General features: G+C 39.4%; 1 protein-coding gene and 1 long non-coding RNA gene across 5 annotated transcripts in view; one reads left to right on the top strand and one right to left on the bottom strand.

Moving 5' to 3' along the window:
- LOC148645336 (uncharacterized) overlaps positions 1 to 5946 on the bottom strand; it is a 9036-nt gene extending 3090 nt beyond the window's left edge. The window contains exon 1 of the long non-coding RNA XR_015928455.1: positions 5872 to 5946. This is a non-coding gene — a long non-coding RNA (uncharacterized LOC148645336). The remainder of the gene's footprint in view (positions 1 to 5871) is intronic.
- mafk (MAF bZIP transcription factor K) overlaps positions 1 to 14446 on the top strand; it is a 24540-nt gene extending 10094 nt beyond the window's left edge. For 3 of the 4 annotated variants that reach the window (XM_088612745.1, XM_088612746.1, XM_088612749.1), the window contains 2 exons: positions 7476 to 7549; positions 8595 to 14446. In XM_088612745.1, coding sequence (XP_088468871.1) covers positions 7476 to 7549; positions 8595 to 9029 — 509 coding nt within the window. In that variant the 3' untranslated portion in view covers positions 9030 to 14446. The remainder of the gene's footprint in view (positions 1 to 7475; positions 7550 to 8594) is intronic. The other variant, XM_088612747.1, reaches the window with a different exon arrangement.

Genomic DNA, 14446 nt, shown 5'->3' with positions numbered 1-14446 from the left:
ATGGAGAGCTAGGTGGCCCGTGTGCACTTTCTCAACAGTGCATTCCATGTTTGTCTCATTGTAAAATCTGGAATGTTTTCCTCGTGGGTACATCACATTCCTTTAAATTCCTGCATGTTCACTTGGAAAACAGACCTGCAGTAAGACTTTTTTTTTCCATCTCTCTCCGTCTTGGAGTTCCAGTGGACCAGTCTCGCAGATTCCTGGACTTTTACTTCCGTCCGGTAATAAAACTGGATTTTTCAGGAAATGTCAGCTGCATGGGTGTGATTTCATGCCCCTGCCTTTTGCTCTTACCAGTAAACAGCATGATTCACATCTCAGCTATGCTTTCCCTTTACATAATGCTTCTTTGAATCTGCCAGGTTACAGCAAAGAAAAGCAGTACTCAGTCAAAAATGCCTTTGTACCTCCTGTTAAGGATGTGAAATAAAAATCTGGCTCTAAAAGCAGTTGGCTAACACCCAAAATGAAGTTACTTAGAAGCCTTAATTCACTAAAACATGGGCAATATTTTGAATGTCTGTTGAATGGCTGTTTTTGGGGAGAGAGGGGGTGGTGCTAAGCAAGCAACTGATTCGTAACTGAGATCTTTGAGGTAAACCCATATATGCATTCCAGATGCACTTAATTCCGTCTGTCCTTGTTTTTTTCAGTAGGTTGTCAGGTTTTATTCCTTTTATAACCTTTACTACTTATCAGTCTGGATACATGTCCTTTCCTATGATCGAAAAAACCATCTGGAATCTGCTTTTACAGTGTTGCTGCAGGCCAATATTTTATTTGATGCTGGAGAAGTTGTTCTGTTGATATTGCCTTTCAAGCAATCATAACTTAAGCTTCCCAAATACGTGCTGGTTTTAAACCCGCGCTATAAAATATGGTAGTGTTCTTTGAGCTAATGATGTTCTTTAAAATAGAAAAAACAGTCAGCATTTGAATCGCTTGAGCTGTCTTGAGCATCTTAAATCTTTTCTTCCAGCTGTAATGGTAATGTTGCTCTTTTAAATGTCCCAAGGAATAGTTAAGAGTTTAACACCTCTGGAATTTGGTGTACCAGAAGATTAAGCATAAGGCTTGTTTAAAAAAATGTACATGGAACATATGTTTCATGCCAGCTTTTTAGTCAGGCTGCTAACATTGGTTTGCTCTTTTTTTGAAGTGCTGCTTTTGGCCTTACTTTTCCTGTATGGCCCACAAAATCTGTATATGCAAGTTGGTTAATTTTTTTTTTTAATTTTCCATCTGATTTTTTGTGTAGAAGTTAGGTTGAAGTGCTAAATATACTAAACTTACAACAAGGCAATTATATTAAACAGAAAGTGACTGGCAGGTTTCCTCTGACCATATTTGTGAGAGTTTTCTCTGTCTTTTCTCTAAATTTTGGCTCACGTCTGTTTATTTTGCTTGATTGATTAAAGCTTGATGGACATGAGTCTTGTGCTATATTAGGGACTGGAAGATAAGGGAAATAATAATGTTTCATCAAAATATACTGAAACATATTCTTCACTTTAAAAATGTTATTGTATATCCTTATAGTCTGTTGTAATCTTTATCTGAAAATTTGTCAAAACTTAGAGTCCAGATGTGGACTTTTATAAGTAACACCAGTTTCTAGCACTTTATACTGCGAGTGAAAGTGCTCTTTGATCGGAGAGTACTTCTTGTTGGAGTTTCCTCATAAAGGTTAGCGGCCCTTGACTCACTGGAATGCTATGTCACATTGTTCGAGTTCAGAGCCATGTGGTCTAAAGTACAGCGTGTGGGCGGTTTGCACTCTGCTATTCGCAGACTTGCTTGCACATGTCTTTGGACGCAAGAGCCATCGTATCTCACAGAGCTACTCTGAGGGATTTGTGCCGCTGTGGTTTTCAAGTGCAGGGGCTCACGCCTGAGTAAATGTTATTGCCTAAAGGGCAGCAGTGTGGGTGTAAGCTGTCCTTATTGTCCCCATTCTTTCTTTCACCTTCAGTAATCTGATACGACTTCAAAAGCTGAGATAGCACACAGTTTTAAGACTAAATCTGCACTTGTTTTCCCAATTATATTCTCCACAGTTTTAAAGGGAAAAGAAAACTCCCTATCCTGTTATTTCTGTACCTGACAAGTACAACTTGTTGGGGGTAAAAAATTATTTCCTTTCCTTTAAGCACACCTGGTATTCGGCTTACCTTCTTGGGAGAATCTATTCACAGTAAAGTTTTTACAAGTCACTGTTTTTCACGCATAAGGAAAAAAAGCATATTCTGACTCTGGGATTGAGACTGTTGAGGGAACATCTGCGATGTCCTCCAGTTGCTAGTTTTCGTAACAGTTTCAAGTGGATGCCGTTAGAAAACATACATGCAATGAAACAAATCTAATCATTTGGTACCTATGGAAAAACTGAGTAAAATGAGTCTTATGACCTCTAAGTTGGGCCTTGAAATGCTTATTTTTCCAAAGCCCACTGCATAGTACAAGGGCTTCAGCATCCTGACTCAGGGCCACATGATAACACCGTGACAGTCATCACGACTCATGACTCGCAGGCGCTCTGTCCTCCCCCCAATCATTTATCTTCCCTTATTGAAACTGAGCTGAGTTTCATTGGGTCTTTAAAGAAATGTTTCTTTTGAACCTCCGAGTTCTCTACTTTAATCAACGCCAGGCAAGGATCCTTGATTGAACTGATTGATTATCGAATGCCAGCGATGAAACTTGTTTCCTAACATTGTGACAGTATTTGTCCTTGTCCTTCAAAGAGGGGGTCTGTGCTTGATTTTACTCAAGTGCTCACAGTTCAGTAGTAAACTAAAAATATTTTTTTAGTGTTTCATAAAATTTGCATGTTGACATTTTGGACTTATTTCCAATATTAGACGTAACAAATTTGCCCTCAGTGGGGAAACAAACCCCTCATACTTCTGTATGTAAGCTTTTACAGAGGATGTGCGTCTATGATCCACAGATATTTATCAAACACCTTCTGTGGTTTACTTATGCTCACTTTAATATTTTTTTTCCACCAAATACCATTGAAAGCTGGCCAGCCAGGAAAAGAAAATGTGACTGAGCACTAACAAATACTTATGTCAAGTATTTCAAAAGGTTCTAGTCCAAGGTGTTCTTTTTATCTGTCAGTGGTGGTCTTGCACGTTTCTCAGAAGGTGTACAATTATTTTTAAGCGGTCTTTAAAGATGTTGGGAACACGCCTAGATTTCAGAATTCATCTCTGAAAGTTCCAGGCCCAGTGCTGAACGACTTATTTCCCTGTATCGCCTGGACAGGAATGCAGGGTCTTCTCATGACGCAGCCCATTTTTGTGAAGCAGATCGAGCCAAGTCGCTGTCGAGGTTTTTTTTTTTCTTCCTGTCTGCGTTGCAGTGATTTCACTGGCTGACCATCCAGATCTTAACTTCGGTATTCCAGCCCTTTCCATTGAAATGCAAAAATACTAGTGTAAAAGACAGATTTATATTAGGAACCAAAGTTCCAGTTTTTTGTTAGATATTTATGCATCTGCTGAAAAGCTGTACTTTACTGTATTAATATTGTTCCTAAGAAGCATGACTAAATTTCCACTACATAATTATTACACACATTGTGTTTGAAGTCTGGTCAAGTTTAACTATTCTGGCAGGAACATTGGTAGGAGTACAAGTTCAAAACAAACTACTAGTACAATGCACAAGATGTAGAACAGATGGGTGCTCTCAATCCTGAAATTAGACCTTGGTTTCACATGAATGTGTACATAAACAGCACATTCTTTTGGCTTTGTCTGTGGTACACTGAATAACCAGTTCGTCTGAAAGATAACCCACTCCATTGTACCCAAAATCAAGCAAGAGCCAGTCAAGAAATTCTGGACCTTTTACCAAACCCCTTTGCCTTTTGATCTACGATGATATATATTTCACCTTACACACAGATGAGATCTTCGAGACTGTTGCCTTAAATAAGTTACAGATATTGCTGTTCTTTAAGTGGTGCTGTACATATTAACCTTGAATTAAGTAGTTTGAGTGTAACTAATAAGAATCCAAGATTTTTCCCAGTCAGTGAATTTTGTATGCCTTTGTGCACCATCCATGCTAATAAACTGTAGCATGTTCATCCAAACGGCACTTTCAAAACATTCACAATGCTATCCAAGGACTGCACATAAAGCAATCCCTGACCTATCCTACAATCTGTTGGCTTTTCAGCACAAACTGTCCGTCTCACAGAACTGGCTGCAGCATTGCTGGATCAAATATAACTACAAGAGTTAAATAAGGAAATCTAAAGCAATCCAGGAAAGTCCAGCGTAATGGGATCCAGCCTGCAGGGCACAAACCTCAGTCCTGATAAAGAACATTCTCTCACAGCATAAACAACTTCAAAACTACTTTCCATTAACACTTTACCATCCAGCATTTTCTCCAAAACTGGCACTTGAAATCAGAGCACGCTACATTTGTTTGAGATTCGAATTCTGAAGTTAGGATTTGAAAGCTTCAAAAGTCAAAAGTGATTTGGTTTTTTTACCCATTGTCTACCTTAACTATCAATTATTGTGAACCAAATTGGTTCCACTTGATTCATTAGAGTACACCTGCATACTGTCACTTTATAGGACAATTACCTGGGTGAAGGGTGAGGGTGAACTTCTTGAGCTAACAATAGAAATAAATAAAAAATAAAAACATGGTATATCTCAAAACAAATCAACTGAACATGAACTCCATAAAGCACGTGTAAAAAGAAATGTTTCCTGATAACGTCTGAGTGCAACAGGTGTTTGGATGCCAGCAGTAAATTTGTACTCTTAGATCTCAGTGGACAATCTGCTGCATAGGCACTAAGTAGCTCTTGAAGGTGGTGGGTGGGGGTTCTGACCCTTGAAGAGCTTTATATGTTAGTTACCTTGCAATCTTCTCAAACACTCGTTGGCAATCAGTGCAAAGACCTCATCAAATGGCTGGATCCTGTACATACGTATACTGAAAGCTTTAAAAAAACCTCTAACTGTGCATTTGTTTTTAAAAGCATGAAGTACACAGATTTTACAGATACGTCTTTTTTTGTGCTATTTTCATTGTTTATTCACAGCTCGAATGACTTCACCCTAGTGAAGTCATTAGCAAGAGAATTGGCAAGCCTGGTGAAAAAGAAATGAACTAACATGCACTCTTATCAAGAGAACACACTCATTCCATCGGTATGTTGGACGCCACACTACTTCACCTTGGGGGGACTCACTAGCAGCGAGTCAAGTGTAGACCACCCTGACAGATGTCAGGGAGTGTGGCAGAACTGCAGAATCACACAAGTTGTTGTGTTCAACAGGCCAGACGTGTGATAGCCTGGGTAAGAGTGTCTGACTGCTTCAGAACTCTAGAAGTAGCGATTGCTGGCAACCTGTCTGCCACTGTGCTATATTCATGGGACTTCTGTCCTGCCTGTGAGTTGCTGACGTGACAATAGTCCAGCAGGAAAAAGCATGTTCTCCTGCTTTTCATACAACAATGACTCCCTCGTGAGGTAGGAATGTAAAAGATGTCCTGTAACGTTCATTGTATACGCTCTGTTGTTCAACCTCATGAATTTCCCTAGTGTTATGCCTGTTCAAAAGAATGTCAGTGAACCTGCAACAAAGCAATTTTTGCTCATAGTAATTTTGTGACAGTGCAAGTGATATGTATGTATACGTACTGTGACATTTTCAGGAATTGTCAGGTCACAACTGACCAGGATCTCAACGTTGGACTCCCCGACAAAAGGCTGTAAAGTACTTCATCCTCAAGTCTTTTACCAAAAAACACTCAAAAACACAACCAAGCTCCCTCTTTTAGGAAGAACACAATCAAATGGAACCAAAACCAAATACCAATATTACTCACTTTGTCCTTTTTAGAGTCCAAAATAAGCCATCACCAAAACGAGACTAGCTTTCAAGTCCTTCTCAAACAAAAGACCCTCACTTTTTTTGCCACACCCTTTTAAAGCCAGGAAGAAGGCAACTAATCCCTCACAGCTGAGATGGTTTAGACAGGAAATTAGCAGGCCATTTCCCCCCAAAGCATCCTGGGATGTGCAGTTTCTTCATGTTCTCTGCACAGAGGAAACTAGAAACTTCTTAGATGGCCAATGTACACTCCCTCTATGACCCTGCCCCACATTTTGTCACTATAGTGAGCATCAAACTAAACTATTGTCCAATTGATTTAAAGGTTACTCTTAAAACCTATTAGATTGTAGCTCTTCATCATACCAGGGATAGCCTGATACATATTTATAAATAAACTAATATGAATTAAATTATCCAGACTGTTTAGTTTTTGCAAGTGTTAATAATGTTTTATCAGTTCTTTGTTGTCAGTACTCTTGGTAAGACAGCTGACTGGTAAATTATAAGTGTCCTTATGGGTAGCAGTGTTAATTAGGAATTGATCACTTTAATATATGTCAGTTAAAACAGATTTACCAGAAATGCTGTATACCAGTGTACAACAGATGTATGTTTTGATACGCCTTGAGCAGTTTATAAGTCTGTCATTTACGCTTTCATCAGCATGACAGAATAAACATCTTGTACTTTTTTTTTCTTATGTAGTCTGTGTTGTTGATGTTTTCCGATCAGTCTGCCTGCTGGTGATTTGCCCTTTTGGATCATTCCTCAAGTCTTCACTGCTGCAGACTTGTAATTTATACCATGTGTGCAACTGTGTTATGAATGAGGCTTGTTTACTGTTAGGCTGGCCATGTGACTTGATACTCCCACACCCATTTGCTGTTACTAGGGGATTCTGAGTATTTCTATGGCAACGGTCTCTGTAAAAGGCTGAATGCATTCTTGGATTCTCAGTGGTGAATGGGCCCTAAAGCAAAAGGTGGGGATAGTTTAGCATTTTAAAGATACCAGCTGTGTTCACAGCAAGTAGGGTGGAACGGAGAAGTGGAGGAACTGTTGCCTTAGCTCTGTTTAGGTGATAGATTGTACAGGAAAGGTCAGAATGAGAGAACATCAAAACAGAAAAACACGTCCCAGTGGCTGACCTCATGTTCTGCTAACAGATTTCTTCTTGGGAACAGTCTGGTGAAACACATTATTCAGTGCACAGTAGTTAAAGAGCAAAATTGCTGTGTATATAATTTACTGTGTGTTACTGACCTCTGCTGGCACTGTTTATGGTACACATTTTAAAGTTAATTTCATTTCCTATTTGAAAGAAAGAACACTGACGGCTCATGTTTAGTTTTGCACTGACCTCACTCATCTTTCCTGTAGTATTATATGCATAAACGGTGACTCTTGTTATTTTGAACATAAAGGCTACATTTTTACAGTGTCCATTTTCCTTTCAGTGACTAGTTCCTTTCAAAATAGTTCACATATTCAAAAGCTAAAGTGTGTTTGGCATTCCTGGTCATGAAATGTGATTACAGCGTATCGGTGACATTATGTTATCATTTGACATTGAAATTCTCCTGTTTCTTTTTTCAGTAGCATTTCGGTGGGATCCAGTTGAAGTCATACAGGGTATGACGACTAATTTCAAAGCGAGCAAAGCTTTAAAGGTGAGCATGTTTTTGTGCTTTTCTACTGTGACATTATGATGATGAATAAGGGCCCATCACCTAATAATTGAGAACACGTTTAATTTTGCTATTGAGTGCTGAACCGGTTCGCAATGGCCAGTGGTTTTAAGCTCACCCAAGAGATGATGACACGCGGATGTCCAAGCGTTGGTGCTAACTGGAAGAGTGGCTCGTGTCTCAGTGGTGTCACTGTAAATTAAAGCTGCTGTTCGCTAGAAGGCAGACAGAACCCGGACGGTCTGGCACAGACGCTACCCTGCTGTCCAGCCAATTACATGCTAGAGCTTAGGATATGTGGTCCCTGCCGTTTATGGTATAACCCTGGCATGAACTAGCAGCTTTTGGATCAGAAGGCCTGCTCTCTGGACTCAACATGTTACTTGTTGAGCCACTTTGCAGCCTTAGAATTTTACCACAGTGATTAATTTTCAGTTTTGCATGCTTGATTATATCCCATGTCTCTTTTGTTTAACACTTTTCTGGGATGTGCAGTAGTTCTGAAGGAAGTGGAATGGTCGTGTAGACCCACTACAGAGGCCCACTCTGCTTGGCGGCGTTACAGTACATTATTCTGGCACCAGAACAAAGGTGGCACCAATCTTTTTACTGCAGATTTTGTCAGCGGTAAGGTGCCTGAATTTAGTTCTTGAGAAAGGCTTCAAAATTAGAACCCGAGAACCCTGTGTTGCACACAAGCTATTACACGATACAAGACGGGAGAAAAAAACAGATGTGTTTGTGTCAACATACATTGTATCCTTGGAGCTGCTCTGTGACTTTTAAAGAAGACTGTTGCTAACATTTTTCGTATTACCAACTGTATTATGTTGCTCTGTTTAGCACAGCACTGTGGCAGCGGTTTTGCGAACGTTTTCTCGCCCGTCTTTTTCCAATTCGCAGAACGTAAGTCTGGGCCCTGTCAGTGCGCGTGACGGGGCAGCTCCAGATGAATGAGGCTCGTGTGCGTGTTCGGGGGGCGGACGAACGCGTACCCCTGGCCCACCTGGCTCTCTCGCCCCCGCAGGTAAAGAAGGAGGCGGGTGAGAATGCCCCGGCGCTCAGCGACGACGACCTGGTCTCGATGTCGGTGCGCGAGCTCAACCAGCACCTGCGCGGCCTGACCAAGGAGGACGTCGTCCGGCTGAAGCAGCGGCGGCGCACCCTGAAGAACCGGGGCTACGCCGCCAGCTGCCGCATCAAGCGGGTGACCCAGAAGGAGGAGCTGGAGCGCCAGAAGTCGGAGCTGCAGCAGGAGGTGGACAAGCTGGCGCGGGAGAACGCCAGCATGAAGCTGGAGCTGGACGCCCTGCGCTCCAAGTACGAGGCGCTGCAGAACTTCGCCCGGACCGTCACCCGAGGGCCTCTGTCCCCCGCCAAGGTGGCCACCACCAGCGTCATCACCATCGTGAAGTCGAGCAACCACAGTGCAAACTCGGCCCCCTTCTCTGCCCCCTCCTAGTGCCGGCAGCGGGGGGCCAGCCCGCGAGCTGTGTCACTGTGTGCCACTCTGCCCTCAGATCTCCAGGCTCTCACAGAAACCCCCATGTGCCTCAGCCCTCGATGGAGACCTAGCAAAGCACTTACGGAAAAAGAAAAATTAAAATGGCAAAAAGACTGGTCGAACAAACTCCACTTCTTTTGGCGTCTTCGCTCTTGCAAGCTGAAAACGCAGCTATTGTTTGGAGACCCGGGGTGAGGTTCTTTGGTAGATTACAGTAGGCAAAAATGCCAATAAATGAGACCCTGTCCTGACAATAGCGATTCCTATCTGATGAGACCCGGAAAACATGTTATTCAAAGACTGTAAGAACAGCAGTCGTATAATTAATCCTAACAGCCATGAAATTGCAAAGTGTAATTTATACTGAGACTCATTAAAAACACAACAAACGCTCATTTGTTGCATTTTTAATGCCCCTCGGTATATTAAAGTTGGATAGCCTGAGGTCTACAGAGCTTTGTGTCACCCAAGTAAATTTGAGGAAAAAAAGCTGGGCTTCATTAAAGCTTTATTATCTGATGCCTGGTTGCTGCTGGATGATTAAAATGATAAGTTATTATTCTTTGAAAGGCTCTTACTGTCTTACTGTAAAATGCCATAGTAGAAATGAAAACTTAGCACTTGTGTAGAACTTATTTTTTAATATAGCTTGTAGATAAAAACCGATACCAAGAGGATGCCTTTCGCAACTCATGTGTTTAACTAGACCTATTCAGGATCTGAGTTTCTAATCAGAATTAATGTCTAGATGATGATGATTATAATTCAATATAATGTATTTTTATATGTTCAGATCATTTTTACAGATAATGATGGGCTATGGAATGCATCGTTTGCTGTACTTTATCTTAAGCACATGGTTTTGTATGATCTTGATTGTTTTCCTGAAGCCTTTTTGCTATCGATACCATATTTAATGGTAGGTAATCCATATTGGATATGAGATAAGGGGAGATGCCTTGACAAAAAATGCAATGTGATTATTTCCTGTATATTACAGATTTTAAATACTTCCTTTCAAGTTTCAACAGGAAAAAAAAATCCTAAATGCAGTTTTCTCCCTAAGTGTGAAAAATTCTGTCCTCCATTCCTACTGCTTTGTTACCTTGAAGTGACGCTGCCGGCGTGGGTACACTTCATACGATGCATTTTGTATGGTCATACTTTCACATTTTGACACGAACATTAGGGTAAGGAAAATCCTTAAGGGTGAACTCCAGTGCGCAAGAATTTAAATGGGAAATGGTCTCTGTGAATAACAAAACAGAGGTGGTCATAGACCTTCTTTTCAAATATTCTGGACATTTACAGGCCCTCTGTCAAAATCCAGGGTAGTCCATTTAGACAACTGAGCATCGCAGGAGCAAACACAGTTTAGTTTTGTCACTAGTCCAAGTTCCCATGATACTAGTGTGTCAGCTGGTTTTGCATCCAGCGGAGCTCTTCATTACTTAATTGAACTTATAATTTTAAGATTTAGAATGATATATTTTGCTTTAAGCTCCTAGTCTGCAAACGACTTCGAGTGCTGCTTATTGTAGCTGAAAATGGTGCAGAATATCTATTTAAGAAATGTTCTGACTCAGTCCATTTCAGTCTTAATGAATTTATATTGAATACAAAGGCTTAATGAAGTAACAGGGGCAGCATGGTGGTGCAGTGTTTCACATGGCTGCCTTGCAGCGCTGGGGCACTGGGTTCAGTCAGGAGGTGCTGTCTGTGTGGAGTTTGTATGTTCTCCCTCCGTTTGTGTGGGTTTCCTCCCGCAGTTCAAAGACATGCTGGCAGGTAAACTGGCCCCTTTAGTAGACATTTGAAATAGTCCACAAAACCTGTGCATTCAAAAGCAATTTTGCATAATCCAAAAATCGCCGCCATCTAAGAACCTGGGTCTTGTACAGGCGCCCCCTCCCAGTGATTGCTCCTGCGGATTAACTGCAGGGCGCAGGAGTGAGAACCGGAGTTGGCTCGATGAGGAGTTCTTTCTTACCCAGTGGACACGACTGTGTTTCCCCATGACAGGACCCTTCTCTGCTTTAGTGTGGGGAGACTTTGCTGCTGTATGGCCAATTGTGTAACTAAGTAAGGTCATTGCTGTGCTCTTATTATTTTACATTCTCATATTAATTTTTGTATTTAGTTTATAGTTCTGTTTAACGTGCTCCAGGGCATGAAATAACGTGGGAGTGGTCAGATCTAGATGTTAACTCCACAAGTAATTACAGAGATTCTTGTTTAACAGTTTTTTTTTTTAAGGTTAGTTATTTGTCATGTGTTTCTTGGTGGGAATCACTGCTGTGTACTATGTGAGCCCATTCTGCTGAAGGTGTTCATCACAAATAAAGCACCAGTGTAGTTTTAACTCAGACATATACTATACTCCCAGAAGCTGATGACACTTTTGCTTAGTCAATTAAGTGATTAGGTCCTAAAGGTTGATGGAAATTTCCAAATGGTAGTGTGTTCACAGACTTACAGAAGCATCAGCATTCTGTAATTTAAATGTGTTAAACTTAAACTTCTAAACAAATACCGGCTAATACACTGAGAAAAGGTATTACTGGAAAATTAGGTTAATATATAGTATTTATTATTATACTTAGTAGTGGATAACTGTTTTCAGATAAAATATACCAATACTTCAATACAAAAAATATTTTTTTAATGACAACACTTTGAAGAAATCCTTTTTTATATTCCTTTTTATAGTTAGTGCTAAGGATTATGGCTGTATTATACTGTAAGGCTGGGAAAAAAGGGACACGTTGTATTTTGAAGTAAAATGATTTGCGTCTGTAGAGTGTAATCACTTTAAAAAATCTTAACGTCAATTAGTAATGTGTGGTGTAATTTTTCTAGCATCAGCAATGAAATGGCAGCTCAGCACACCGATGGCAGTATATAAAGAAGTAATCTGGTGCAAATAATTTTGCACTTTTTTTTGGCTTCTTTGAAAATAGGTTAAAGGGATTTGTTATAGGTATTTGAGGACAGTCGGGCATTTACAATCTCTTTTTTTAAAACCTAGGACTTTCGTAAAAGCTGTTCCCACTAGCTTGTTTTGTAGAGAATTAAACCCACAATGACCCTAAGAGAAGATTTGTTTTTGTATGAACACACAAAGTGTAACATTGTAACTTACTGATATTGACAAATGATTACATGTTATCATTCGATGAAGCAGGTGTATTTGTACCTCTTACGGTCTCCTGATTGTTTTTTCATATTGTAAAATTCATGGTAGGACATTTTATATTTTGTTAGAATTCTCTAAATGGCATGGCTGTGTGCCACAATTACTACTGTACATAGTTCTACATGTTTGGCTGGCTCTTAACCTCAGCAAACAAAAACAAATCTTGTAATTAAGTATCCCTTTTTCTAGACATTACTGACACCAAGTGGTAATATTAAATAGTTTCTTTTACTGCTTGAAAAATTCAAAACTCGACATTGAAATCACCAGGTGCGTACTACGTTTTGACTAAGACCAAGTTAATGATTAGATTCAGATAAGATGGTGACAGAACTTCAAGTTAAAAAAAGAACAGACGCTATCGTGCCATAGAAAGACACCTTTTCTGCCAAGTTTTAGGTTGCGAGGTTCAGTGATGAGAACTGTAGTCTTGTAGTGGATAATTTCAGCTGTACACATGTGGACTAGTTGTAATGATGTTCAAGAAGTTTTAGAACGCCAAGCTTGAGGGCACATGCACTCTTTTAATTGACGATGGTATCATTTTGAAAGGTTACATGGACAAAAAGTACCCTCAGCTCATTACCAGATATATTTTTCTTTGTATATTAATCATGGAGACTTGAGGTAGTGTTCTTGTACAGTGTTTTTGCATTTGCATCCAGTAACATAATGCAGAGTGCCACACGCACACAACTCACTGGCGTGTTAATCTCAAAAAGAGCGTGCACAACTGAGAAATAACCCAGAATGGACCTTTCGCATGAAGTTGTTTGAGTCCACGGAGAAAAAGATGGAACTGGAAACGGAATGGCAGAAAACAGTGGAAAAGGTAGAAACAGAATAGGACATTTCTACTCTGTTGCATACAGTATCTATGTTTTAAGTATGTGTGCGTATGTAGGCAATGTTTCCTTTGTGTGGTGCTACCTAGACTTGTTTCATTTGTTATGGAATAAGCAAAAAGAAAGTTATTGGGTTGAATGTGTTATCTGTCAAAATTGGTACTGTGTTAAAGAAAATATCATTTGTTACATACTGTAAAAATCACATTTTGGTCCTGAATTTGTGCATTTGGGCTGATGCGAGTTATTCAGTTTCTTATATTAAGGTATAACCAGCTCTCAAGTATTTTTCATATACTCACTTGACACAAAAAGCTCAACTGGGAGTAATTCTTCACAAATATTTACAAAAACTTTACTTCTGAACTCTAAGAGCTATGAAGTATAGAACCTAATTCTCTTGGATAATATTAAAGAAAAAATCTCACATTGGGTGAAAACACTAGAATTGAAATATTTCCTGCAAATTATGTTGCAAGGGGTTGTATTTGAGGTGTGTATACATATGTATATCTGATTAATTGTTCATATTAAAAGATGCAAAAACCGTGTCTTTGTAAGCTTGATAAAAGTCTGCAATTATCTTTCACAAATTATGCTTCCTCTCCTGGCAAGTTATTTTCCTCCTGCAGGAGAATTTTAACCAACTTCAGTGTCGCTGCTTCTGAAATGAATTTACAGTCTGTATCCAGATTAATTCTCAACCCAAACATGTTAGACTATTTTCCAAACGTTTATACATTTTAAGTTAAAACAAGTTGAGCAATTGAGTCCTATTTTTACTGTGTATAAATACTAGACATCTGAAGAGTAATGAGTTCAAGACAGAAGATAATAGGAAAGTGATTTTTATCACTAAATTTTTCAAAGATATATTTTGAAGATCAATATACAGGTCTGTAAAATTACAAATGTTACATAAAAAATTCCAGAGATTTTATCTGTCCAAATGCCAATTCCAGACAGTAGTGGACTCTAACAGCATTATGAGTGGTAATAACATTTAAGAGGTTAATGACATTTAACACTTGCAGAATACAAGACAAAACATTGTAATCTGATTTTTTTTTTTACTTCAGTTACTCTGTTTATATGTATTTTATTTGTACTTCAGTATTTATTGTTCCTGTTATGTTTTATTTTTTTAATATAAATTATTGGATTTTATTTACATTAATTTTGGATAGTAATGACTGTACCCTCATGTACATATAGAACATTTTCTCTTTTTCAAGATCTGACCGAAAATAAGGAAGTAATTTATTGCTGTATATAAGAGTCTGCTGTGCCCGTTTTTTACTTTTCAATAAAGCATTTTTGTCATGGGGAAAAAA

Source organism: Lepisosteus platostomus, chromosome 19 (genome assembly GCF_059453375.1).
Source record: "Lepisosteus platostomus isolate fLepPlt1 chromosome 19, fLepPlt1.hap1, whole genome shotgun sequence".
Lineage (NCBI taxonomy): Eukaryota > Metazoa > Chordata > Actinopteri > Semionotiformes > Lepisosteidae > Lepisosteus > Lepisosteus platostomus.
This window is presented reverse-complemented; position numbering and strand designations above follow the sequence as displayed.